The sequence below is a fragment of the Patagioenas fasciata genome, chromosome 3 (assembly GCF_037038585.1).
Source record: "Patagioenas fasciata isolate bPatFas1 chromosome 3, bPatFas1.hap1, whole genome shotgun sequence".
Lineage (NCBI taxonomy): Eukaryota > Metazoa > Chordata > Aves > Columbiformes > Columbidae > Patagioenas > Patagioenas fasciata.
Window position 1 is genome coordinate 568,447 of NC_092522.1, and position 12,453 is coordinate 580,899.

The following is a 12,453-nucleotide window of genomic DNA, read 5'->3' on the forward strand; positions in this document are numbered from 1 at the left end:
TTGCCAAACAGAAAATAGTGAAAGTTTCATGTGCTCTTTATAATTAAAGATACCAAGATAAATACTGACTTTCGGCAAATGCCACAGACTGCAGAAGTGTTTATAAGCATCCAAGGAAATTCGGCAGCAAGGCTGGGGCTGGATTGCAGGTATCGGGCTGTACATTTGTATTTCCTCTACGCAGCGCTCAGATCGGTGCTTTTGAGAGCAGCCACCAGCGAGTCCAACCCCCAGCACCGAGACCCCAGCGCGCTGGGCACCGGAACCAGCCATCCGACACGGTGGTTCCCAAAAACACGTCTGCCAGCCCTGCTCCCACCAAGGAACGGAGCGACACTCGCAGCTCTCGCAGCACCACACGGGAAATAACAACTCATTTGTGAGGGTACCCATGGCATCTCTTCCTTGTGAAATAGGAGACAGCTGGCTCGCTAGATAACACCAAGTCACCCTTACCTGCCTTACCAAAGCTTAAAATATAAGCAACCAAACTACTCAGGCACACTTTAATAAGAATCCGGGTTCATCACCGAGCTCTCATCACTCTTCCTCATATTAAAAAAGCTAGAGGGGACAACAACCTGTCCTTAGCACAACCCCTTACCGTTAGTTTTCTGTTCCCTGCCAAGTGTTACTGCAGTCATTTGAATAGCTAGAAATCCTCCCTCAGTCTCATGAGCTTCCAAAGGCACTTGGCTTTATGTTACTTGTACAAAGTTCTCCCAACCCTGAGGAGTTTTCTTTATCTTGAGTACTTAAAAAATTAAAGGACACGAAGAGACAATTCTGCAGCCATATACTGGTTAATGATAAACTTTTATTACCAGCCTCACCCCAGAAACCACAGACAAGTTCTACTTACCAAAAAAAAGAGAGGGGGGAAGAACTAAAGAAACAACTGCTCACCTATTCAGGTTAAAGCTTTAAATGCTACATAGAAGCCTAGAATATAATTGTCCTCCTTTTTTTCAGAGGAATGTCAACACGGCAATATACCCTTCCTAAAAAGTTAGTTTCTAAAACAATGCTAACACCTCAAATTCCACATGAAGCCTAAGGAACAAGAGCTGTTCCGAATTCAGCAAGAACTTTGGGAGCACCCCCTTCTGAACGGAGCCTCTGAAGGACGAGTTCTGCTAAGCTGGTATTAACCCAGCAAAGCCAGCCAGCGCAGAACTGACATCTGAAACCAGGCACGCCACGGGAAACACACCGAGCCACGCAGAGACCTTACACTGAACACCCCCAAAGAAAGCACACGGCTTTTACCCAACAACAAAGTCTGATAGAACACACATACATTTTTATGCTAAAAAACCCTCTCATAGAAAGCTACTCTGGAAAACACTACAGAGAGCTCAAATTATGGTGGAAGAGCCGCACCTGTATGTCACCACCACCATTTATAACAAGGTTCTTTTTCAAATCTGTTGTAAACAAAAGAAAAACCAAAACCAAAATCCACTCTCGACACTCGCACACGCTGTATTTGCAAAACAGTTCCTACAGGCTTTATCCAAGTTCTGAAAGTTAGTAGATCTCTACAGTAACTTAAAAAAAGGACCTTTTGTGGTCAGTGACCAGGCACAGGTGAGCACATATTTTAAAGCGGGGTCACTCTGGTTGGTGCTTTGCAGGCTGCCCCCCAGCCCCGGGGACCCAGATCTGGAGGGTGGTACAGACTGGGCAGGGATTACAAGCAACACAAATTGAACAAGAACCTTTTCTTTCACTTCGGGTTATCAGACAAACTTAGACAGTAGCTGAGAGGCCTGAAGCAACCAAAACCTGGGCATTACTGATGCAGTGCTCACACAAGCCCTTGTTTATGGAAACACACATTCCTGTCCCGCATCACTCCCCTATTACCATACTTTCTCTGATTTTTATCCTCCTACACCAGTAGGATCTCAGAAGAGTAACTGCCACTTGGTTTACAATTTAATTCCTGCGATTTAAAACTAACAAAGGAAGAAAAGCCGGGATCTTGTAAGGAAATGTGAAAGCAGGCGCAGTTGTTGTGAGAACACAGCACTGTGGCCCGAGGGATGGAGCTGGGGACGGGTGACACAGCCGTGGTGCGAGGAACGGGAAGGCACGCACATCCCTGCCCCAGCCAGCACAACGTGCCACGTTTCGGGGAAAAAATTAAAAATAAAATAAAATAAATCATCCAACTGGTTTTGAGCCTTTACACCAAAATCTGTGTTTTCCTTAAATACAGGAGGGGCTCTCACCACATGTTCCCTCAGTTTCTGTGCTGAACAACAACATAAAACACATATTTGCAATGACATCTATGACAATATCCCCTTCCAGAAGCCACTCCTGTATTGTCTAGAACGTTTACGTGACATTCTCAAAAGCAGAGGTCTCGGGAACCCCAGCAGAGCCTGCAACAAACCACATCAACCAGAGCCAGAGCCAGAGCCGGACCGTGCCACCCAGCCCCCCCGCACGGAGAGCAACCTGCACTCCAAACCAACGTTCAATTACAAGCTCAGTACAAAAATCACGTCACTATCTCCAAATCCAACAGACACGTGGAATAAAAGATATTTCCTAAGTGACAGGTGTATTTCACCCCCCTTGCCAAATGGGTGAAAAGCATCTTTCCAGAAAACCACCAGACAACGCGACCGTCTGTACCATCTGCCTTGGGACAGAACTGTATTTTGTCAGGCTAACAGGTGTATTTTTCCATTGTTCCACCTGTCAGGTCCATCTCAGCAGCCTGACAGCCTCCTCTGGGCCGCACCGGCACCCAAAACCAGCGCCCCCGGGGACGGTACAACTAGAGCCACACCAAGTCCAGTCTTTCACCTTCAACCAGCTGGATCTTGGTTTCAGACTCTTCCTTTTGAGGGGCTGAAAGGGGAACATTAACAGAAAGCTGCTATATTCCTTATTTCTTCAAGTCCATTTATTTTAGCGAGGCTGATGGAACAGGAAGAAATACAAGGTCTGCGAACTCACACTAATCTAGAGCAATCAGGATGGTTTCAGAAAATAACCTCATCTCCTAAACCAAGAATTTCCCAAAACATTTTACAACAAAACTTGACATTGTTTTAGTATCGTTTGTACAGTACACAAGCAACAAGACATATAATTAAAAGGCTTATCATAGCACAGGTATCTTCTCCTGTCTTCTCAAATTCCTGCCCTTATGCACTTACATGTATGGTATGAAAAAGACAATAGCAGACAAAATATTTTATACACCTCCAGTACAAGAAATGCACACATTTGGTCCTCTGACGAAGACTAAAACAAAACCAACCATCAGATTGCTAACTGGTGAGATTTTTCACATATGGAACAGGAGGAATTCATACCCAGAGCAGTCACAAGCGCTTCACTCACAGTCGCTGCAAAGCAGAGGCCCAGTCCTATTCACATGTGGAGGAATGGACACAAGAGCCACTGCTGTTCCTCCCACCGCCAGGAACGGGGTCACAGCCGCTCCCCTGGGAGCCCGAATGCTGAACCTGGAACACCTACACACGGGCACGTCCAGCTCACATGTACTGCTGCTCAAAAGATGACAAGACCCAGCCGCTTTTGGAGCGTGACACAAGACAGCATGGATTTACCCAGCACTTTGCCCACCAACCGACTACCCACAAGCACCTGTTTCAGATTAGCTATTTAAGTGCAGCAGGTCACAGGTGAATAACATCTTTAAATCAGTGACGGTTATTCACACCTGTAAGTAATACAGCCCCAAAAATCAGCAAGATGTCCAAGCTAAGCAATCTGAGACTCTTCTGCGCGTTTGTCTTCATGCTCTCCCTTTCTCAAAGGGACCATCCTGCTGCTCTCCTCTCTCAGGATCACACTCAGTGTCCTCACCACAAAAGCTTGTTGCTTTGCTACAGCACATTCAAAACTTATTTTATGTATTTTCTCCTATCAGTGCAATGCCACACGAAAAAGCTTTTAATCTCAACCTGGAGCAGCACCAACGAGCCCACACCAGGAACCACAGCGCGGTGCCTCAGCACCGGCCCCGGGGGAGGACGGGACGGCAGAGCCTTCACCCGAGCAGCAGCTCCAGCTCCACGTGTCCCTCACACCACCCAGACCATGGCAGGGACAGCACGAGCGCTGACCCGCCAGAGCCGCTCCCCAGCAGAAATACATCACCAACTTCTGCTCTCTCTCCATGAGCCACCGACCTCAGGCCCTTCCTTCCTCCAGCCACCTAACTGCTCCTCACAGCTCGCAAGACAATGTCTTGGAGACTCCTAAATAGACGCCAGACTTGACTGAAACAGCAGACTAATAAATGACTGGAGTACACAAGAAGTACAAATCGGGTCGTTTTCCTCTCGTTGCTTCCCAGGAGAACAATCTGAAGTCAGACAAACAAAAACGGAACACAGTCACTGATTCTCCTGAACTGGGACAGTGCACAAAAGCTCTCAGAAGAGCCTTTTCCTGCTGCAGTTTGCTGAGTAACACAGAACACGAGGCCACCCAAACCCTCGCAAATCACGGCTGAAACCCATCAGCTGCTCCCAATGTCCAGAAGACAAAGACCTGGGTTAAGGCTTCAGCTGTGAGGGGACATTGCAGAGAGAGGTTCAACCTCACCACAGGCATGAGAAAGGCATCACAAAATGCCATTACATGACCTCCTTAAAGCTTTAAAAAACCAAACCAAAACCCCAAATGAGTCTTATTGACAAGAGCAGAGCTTCTATGAACGCATCTTCCAAAGAGCCCTACAGGATATACATTTACACGCTATTTTGTACCCGTATAATGATGCAACATCACAAACACACTGACAGTGGGCAACACGAATTTCCCAATCCCAGAGCAACAAAGCCCACCAGGAACCTCATCCAACGGCTCCCGTCCCTCCGACCCACCATGCACGGCCAGCAGGACAGCCCGCGGAGCTCCGAAACTGCACAGAAAACTTGCAGAAAGCTGAGGAAACGGGCAGAGCAGGGTTCCTGCAGCACGGGCTGCCTGCCAGAAGGGTTTATCGTTCGGTTTTACACTGATCTTGGGGACAACTCTTACCCGGCATTATAACAGCGTTACAGCAGCATTATAGCAGCATCACAGTGGCTCCAGGCGCCCCGGAGTGACCGGCGCGGGGTGTCCGGGGCCCGCCCGCTCCCGGCTCTGCCCGGCGTCCCCGGGGCTCGCTCCTCGGGGCTCGCTCCCCTGCCCTGCCCGGCTCTGCCCGGCGCCCCCGGGCTCCCTCCGCTGCCCTGCCCGGTGCCCCCAGGCTCCCTCCCCTGCCCTGTCCAGCTCCCCCGGGCTCCCTCCCCTGCCCGATTCTACCCGGCTCCCCCGGGCTCCCTCCCCTGCCCTGCCCTGCCCTGCTCGGCTCTGCCCGCAGCGCGGAGGGGCCGGTCCGGCCCCGCTCCCCTCGCCCGGCGGGAAGGGGCGCTCACCCGGCGGGAAAGGGCGCTCGGCCCCCGCACTCACCCAGCAGCGCCCGCAGGTGCTTGAGGCGGGTGAGCACGTCCCGCTTGGGGTCCAGCGCCTTCTGAGTGGATTTCCTGACATCGGCGTGGCCCTTCCTGGAGAACATCGCGGCTGCCGAGGGGCCGCGGGCCGCGCCCGGCTGGTGTCCGCGGGAGGGAAGGGGAGGGCCCGGTGGCCGGGCAGGTGCGGGGAACAGCCCGCTGCGGGAAGTGGACGGGAGCGCCGGGCGCCCGCGGTGGGCGGGCCGGCAGCACAGGGACAGGGACCGGGACCGAGCCGGCCCCGCCCGGCCCGCAGCGCGCAGCCGCGCCAGCGGACTACAGCTCCCGGCGGGCCGTGCGGCGGAGCCGCGTCGTGACGTCACCCTGGCGTCGCCCTGACGTCACCCGCAGGGGCTGCGCGTCGAGCCCGCCATGTGTCACCGCGGTGGCGCGGCTGAGGGGACAGGACAGGCCGGGCCCGCCCGCATCCCGGGGCCCCTCAACGTCCCTCAGCGCCACTGGGCCTGTCAGTGCCTGCTGGGCCCCTCAGCATCCCTGAGCCCCTCGGCGCCACTGGGCCTGTCAGTGCCCGCTGGGCCCCTCAGTGCCACTGGGCCCCACAGCACCACTGGGCCTGTCAGTGCCCGCTGGGCCCCTCAGTGCCACTGGGCCCCACAGCACCCCTGGGCCTCTCAGCGCCCTCGAGCCCCTCAGCACCCCATGGCCTGTCAGTGCCCGCTGGGCCCCTCAGCACCCCTGGGCCCCACACCACCCGGGCCTGCCCAGGCCCTTCCAGCACCAACCGTGTGTCTCCAGTTGAGCACCTGAGCCGTTTCTCTGCCGGCGCTGAGGCCACAGCCCTCCCGCAGCACCGACCGTGGTGAGTGAGGCCAGGCTGGGCCGAGGGTCCCGCTTGGTGCCAGGGCAGGTGTGCAGTGAGGCGCAGGAGCCGGGTGGATACCGCCGGTGTGGTGGTAGCGGGCGCGCGGTCGGGAATTGGCACCCAGCTGTGCTCGGTTTTGTCTGTGGAAAAAACCTTCATGTTTTGAATAACTGCTTGCACTGTAAATATGTAAATAATAAGTGCTGTCTTTACTCCTGTGACACACAGGGAAGGTAAAACGCTGAACAGATTTTTAGTTACACAGGAAAAACAGGGTTTGCCCCAGAATAAGAAGCCAGTAGGGTGTCAATCAGAGGCCCTCAGCTCCTCAGTAAAAATTCTGGGTAGAAAAGTAAACTTTAAAAAGTACCAAGGCAGAATGAGGTCCTAAAAGAGAAAACAGTGTGTTTCGGCAAAGTAAATTGCATGTATACTTCTTAGTTTAAAAAAATATATATTTATTAATTTACATGCGATATATTTATAGAGATTATTTTTCAGCCTTGAATCATTGTAGGAAAATAAAATGTCCCACAAATTACTATTGTTTGGACCGGAAAATAGATCACTGCCACACTCGCTTCCTCTGAGCCCTCTCCGGGATCGTTTCTTACGCCAAAGCCCAGAGGCACCAAGGCCACGCGTCAACAAGCCCTAAACACGTCCCGCTAGAAGGGACAGTCCCAGCGCCTGTGCTGTGGGGCCACCACCCTGGGCTGGCCACGCGACAACCGGGAGCAGGGAACTGTGCTGGGGGGGATTCAGCTGGTGAGATGAACAAATACATCAGCAGGCGGCGGGAGCTGGTGGAGGGGGCTGCGGGCGGTGCTGCTGGGCACTGCTGCTTGCAGGACATGGTGACCGTGGCACAGGGTCCCTTCAAAGCACGACTGGGGTCAGGAAGGTGAGGGGCAAGGATGGCTGTGCCTCGTGGTGCTGCCCTGCGGTCACCGAGCCCGGTGGTATTCCTGCTGTGCCCTGAGAATTCGCTTCCTGGAGTCATGGGAGGATGAAAAGTGCTGACATGCAGCATTAAAAAAAGAAAAAATAGTCCATTTTCTTATACGACACAATTTGAACGCATGACCTTGGAATCGGACACAGGGAATTTATTGTCCGCTAATAGTCTATTGTTGTGGAGCCCGTTTGAGGCTGACAGTAATTCATATTGCATATTCTTCCCATAACACTGTTACACAATGTCTCATTCTAGAAAAGTTATAAATCTTCAGCAGTTGTCTAAAATTTTTGGTCACGTGTTGCTAATTGAGTATCTGCAGCTTCCTGAGAAGTGCAAATTGGGTCATTCCAGCTTTTCCCTTTCATTGCCACAAATCAATATATGCAGTGGGCTGAGGGAGCACATGGCTAAAATCTTGGCTCGCTCTTTTTCCTTTTTTTCCCCTTCGCTTTTATTTTCATTGACGTAGAGAAACAATAACTTCCAGTTTGTCTGTTCTGGCAATTTCTGCTCATTCCATGGCTTTGTCTTCTTCTGCTTTGTTAAAAAAATAAATCATTGCAGATAAAGCAATTTTGATTGCATAGCTGCTCTACTGTGTAATAACTTTTGTGATAACTAGGGAAGCATTTTGGTGCTTAGCACCTGACTGCGTAGCTGTAGGCAGTCAGTGTTTTGATGTTTGCAAGATGATGTTCTTGTGCCGGGCTCCTCGGACATAGCTGTAGGGACCTGGCCTGCAGTGCTCTAGCAGGGCAGTCCTTTCTCTCCCTCTGGCTCCTGGAAAATGCGGTCACGTGGAGAGCTCAGTGAGTCAGCATCGTTTAACGTTGGCATCATTAGAGTGGTTCGGGTTTGGGGTTTATTAAGAACAAGCACTATAGCAGAAAGGTGAAAACCCATTTAACAGTTTCTCCTCTGAGTTTTAGGTCAGCAAATACATCTGAGTGAATATATACCTTTAGGAATTCAGAATTATGTGCAACTGACGTTTAAGGTATTAGTTAAAATTTCATAAAGTGTCACTTTTCAAATGATTCATTTATGAGTTCATGTAGCATTTAATGCAAACCAGAGATCCAAGTAAACTTGCAGCAATTATTTCAGCCTGGGTAGGGAAACCGCTTATAAAATCCTATGACTTGTGTTTTCTAACAATATAACAGTTGCAATTTCCCAGAAAGTCAGATGATGCGTTTCCGAAAGTTGACGCTTAAGATAGACTCATTTCCTGAAAGAGATTTGGTCATTCAGCTTTCAGGATCTGAGGTAAAATCTATACAAAGCAGTCATTTGAGGGGACAAAGCAGTAAGCACTTAGCATAGAACTGAATTTGTAAAGGTCACGGCACAAGTGATGTCCGAAGTGAACTGAATGTACAAACGTCAGCACGGCAGTGGTGCAGATGGATTGGGTATTAATGTGGACAGATCGCTCCCTCGTGCAGATACAAAAGGCATCGAACAGAATCATAACCAAAGTAGTAGAACACTAGGACGTGCCGTATTTGCTTCGATGTTTTGCCTGTGGTGGAAGCCCCAGCGGGTGGAAGCCCCGTGCTGTTCTCTCAGGGCAGGGACGGGCAGTGGTAACAAACTGGGAAGGTGGAACCCACTGCTGCAGCTGTAAATGTGGCCGTCTGAATTGAGCTGGGCTCGAAGAACAGGCACGGTTACTTTTCCTATTGAATCTGAAATTTTAATGACAGAGATTAAGTTACGGAACTTCTCTGCTTACTTATGTCAATATAACACTTTATAATGAGCCTGGAAAAAAGGGTAGGGGAAAAGTAAATAAAAGAGACTTGCCTCCTAAATAACGTACAGGTGAGATAATAATCTGCTTAGCACAGGATACCAGTATGGATTTTTTGTCCTCCAAACCAGATGCTTCAAGTGGCATTTAGAAAATGATTTCTTTGTGTTCTGCTGCCTGTCCTTGGTCTGACACATCCATTAAAACACATTAAGTTCTTATTCCTGCATTTGAATCAACTCAGTGCTTCCCGACTTCGGTGCGGTGTGCGGCAGCTTGGCAGCGTTGGGTGGAAATGAGACTCCGCTCTCTCCATCTTGAGAGGACAAAGCTTGTGTGAAAGACTTTTCCAGCTGGCTCTGAGTGTGGTGGGTTTGTTTTCCTGAAAATATTTCCTTCCAGAAAGCAGTTAATTATTTAGCATGAGTTACTTATTTAATACTTACTTCGCAGGAGTTGAGTATTGGCTTTAGGAAAAGCACACAGGACTCTTTGGTACCCAGATTTACTTCTGGCCCCATTTTGAGCACAACCTCCAGAAGGCTATGGGATGGCAAACAGGGGCAATAGTGCTGAACTAAACTGTGATGAATTAACCGTGCTGACTAAACTGTGCTGAACTAAACCATGCCGACTAAACTGTGCTGAACTAACCTCGCGTAAAGCTGGGAGCAGGGGGGTCCCATAGCGGAGCAGCGCTTGGGAACTGGGTTTTCAGAAGTTCCTAACCCTGGAAATCTGGCAGGAAAGTGAATAGGGCTTCTGGGTGCTGGGCTGTTTAGGAAAAATCTGTTGGGAAGTTTCTAACCATTGCGGCATCTGAGGCATTAAAATGTCATATGGTAAAAACAAGGGACAGGAAAAAAGCGCTGGCAAAGACAGACGTCAGATTTCCTTCTGACACAATTTCAAACTGTGTATAGAGGGAAAGACAATGATTTATGGATGGAAAAAAAATCCAAAATAGAAGGAGCATGGATTGCATGTCCCTTGATGCCTTCCAAAAGGAAATGTCACGGAGAATGAGGAAATTTCATGGAGTAAAAATATCTGCCCCTAAGGAGAGATACAGCTACTCTTGCGAAAGGCTGAGCCACGTGCAGAGGTTTACGACGGGTTGTGACACCCGTAACCGGCTGGCCTGGCCAGGACGTGTCCGTCAGGAACTGTGACAGCACAGCCTGAGCCCGGGCTGAGGGAGCAGGGGTGCATTGGGCTGGGAAGCAGGGGTGCTTTGGGCTGGGAAGCAGGGGTGCTTTGGGCTGGGGGAGCAGGGGTGCATTGGACTGGGAAAGCAGGGTTGCATTGGGCTGGGGGAGCAGGGGTGCGTTGGGCCGGGGTGCATTGGGCTGGGGAAGCAGGGGTGTTTTGGGCTGGGGAAGCAGGGGTGCTTTACACCACGAAAGCAGGAAAATCCCTGCCCTGCTTCCCCGCTCCGTGTGCCGCGGTACAGAGATAAAGTGCTGCTTGCCTCGACAGCACTAAATCCCAGATAAGTGCTGTTTACTTCAGCCCTCTCCGAGAGGAAAGGTCGCTCGTGGTCTCGGTAGAGCTCCAGCAATTTCCTCCTGGCAGCGGTGACCTCTGCCCGGCGGTGCCGGGGCCCTGCTCCCCTCCTTGGGCTGCCGAGTGTGTCCCGGCTGTTGGGGACAGGTCTACGTCTTAACCCCCTCCCCGCCGGCCTCTGCCCCTCTGCCTGCCCTGGAGCGCCCAACAGGGCTTTGGGCTGGAACGGTTGGGGGACGCTGACAGCCAGACTTGCAGGAGTACTCCTGGTCCTAAGGAATAACGCACACAGGGTGAGAAGTAAAGGCCATTTTTTAGTACAAATTACTGATGAGAGGTTGTCCTACAAGAGCCTTCTTTTTTCTTGTCCTCTGCTCAGCTTGCTTGATTTTGTTTTTGTATTGCTGTATATTTAACCTAAGCTCTTTTTCTGACTCAGCAGTATTTTCATATTCTTGTTTTTCGCTCAGCTTTTGTTTGCTCTTTATCACTGGAAGGAACAATAAATGAGGAAGGAAACAGATGACTGGGATCACCCTTAAGCTGAGCTTTGTTAACATCAAGAGTGACCACACAGATTGTCTTAATGCTGAGTGCAATTTACACCAACAAACCAGAGTTTCTGTGAAGGGTATGCGATATGTCACATTCTCCTCTGCAAGTAAGATCTCAACTTCTCTTGTACATAAGGAGGAGAACAAAAGTCCCTTCAATATAAACCAGAAACACACAAAGCAACTGCTGGCCACTGATGTTACACAGATTCTTCCCTCTTTTCTTCTTTTGCAAATAACTGGCTGCGGAAAGCAGTGCAGTAGTTACAGCCTTCAGGAACAGCTCAGCTTTTCTTCCATGGGCAAGCATGACAAAAAAATAATAAAAAATAATTTTTACCGACACAGCTGGTGTTCAGATGAAATTACGTGGTTAGCTTTGAAACGATATTAAAAGAGAAATTTTAATTAACCTGTACCACTGAGTCAGAAGATAATATCTGATGCATATAACAGTCATACAGACAAAATATGATAAAATAATTATTTGCAATTAGATATATGCATTACAGACAATGTTGTAATTAGAATGTACTTAATGTCACAGGAGGTCCTTTATTATCAAAATAATTTGTAGAAGGACTGTGGGAGCAATGTGATGATTATCCGTCCCTCTGAAAATGTACCAAGCCCAAAGCATTCCTGGTTTGGGAGCAGCTACCGGTGCGGCCGGACAGCCGGACTCCTCTTCCCAGCGCCGAGCCCGTCTGGGCCGATTCTTGTCTCTACTGTGGCCCTTCCAAGGCACTCATGCCATGAAAATTGGCCAAAACCAAGGAGTAATTACATTTGTACTTACTTTAGGGCTCCCTTTCACTTCTAGATCTCTTGAAGAATTGGCTGAGCGCGGCTCTGGTAAGCAGAGTCTAGTTAAGCTGGGGGCATTAGTCAGGAGCCAGGCCCAGCTCAGCCTCCAGAGCTGACACGGCCAGTACGGCCATAGGAACAGAAATGTAGTTGTTTGCAGCCTCTGGCTGGGAAGGATGGAGAGAAGCAATCAAGTGTGATGAAGTTAGTGTTTCTTTATGGAAATTCTTATTTCCTCGTATCATAAGTAATAAGTAAAATTGCTGCAAAATGTGTTAAACTGAAGGAATGGCTCGAGGGGAAAACAGCCCCTCTGTATATCATCAGCTGCTTCTTTATCTCCCCTCGGCTCCTCCACTTCCCCATTCGCAAAAGAACAAAGAGGATGTGCCAAAGCCGCTTCGGGATTTCAATGAAAAATAATGAGAATTCATTGCTAATTAGGGCTCCAATTAAAAAAAAATGATCTTTGCAGGGACACTGTTAATGAACTTGCAAATTGCAGCTGCAGCCTTGCATCCCTGGGAACATCCCCTGTGTTTGGATCCACCGGT

General features: G+C 49.7%; 2 protein-coding genes across 4 annotated transcripts in view; one reads left to right on the plus strand and one right to left on the minus strand.

The window, feature by feature from the left end:
* RALGAPA2 (Ral GTPase activating protein catalytic subunit alpha 2) overlaps positions 1-5,612 on the minus strand; it is an 87,274-nt gene extending 81,662 nt beyond the window's left edge. For all 3 annotated transcript variants that reach the window (XM_065835692.2, XM_065835691.2, XM_071805571.1), the window contains exon 1: positions 5,452-5,612. In XM_065835692.2, coding sequence (XP_065691764.2) covers positions 5,452-5,557 — 106 coding nt within the window. In that variant the 5' untranslated portion in view covers positions 5,558-5,612. The remainder of the gene's footprint in view (positions 1-5,451) is intronic.
* A 295-nt stretch (positions 5,613-5,907) lies between these two features.
* Positions 5,908-12,453, plus strand: part of KIZ (kizuna centrosomal protein) — a 110,853-nt gene continuing 104,307 nt past the window's right edge. Inside the window, exon 1 of the mRNA XM_071805584.1 lies at positions 5,908-6,312. The gene's annotated coding sequence lies outside the window, so the exon portion shown is untranslated. The remainder of the gene's footprint in view (positions 6,313-12,453) is intronic.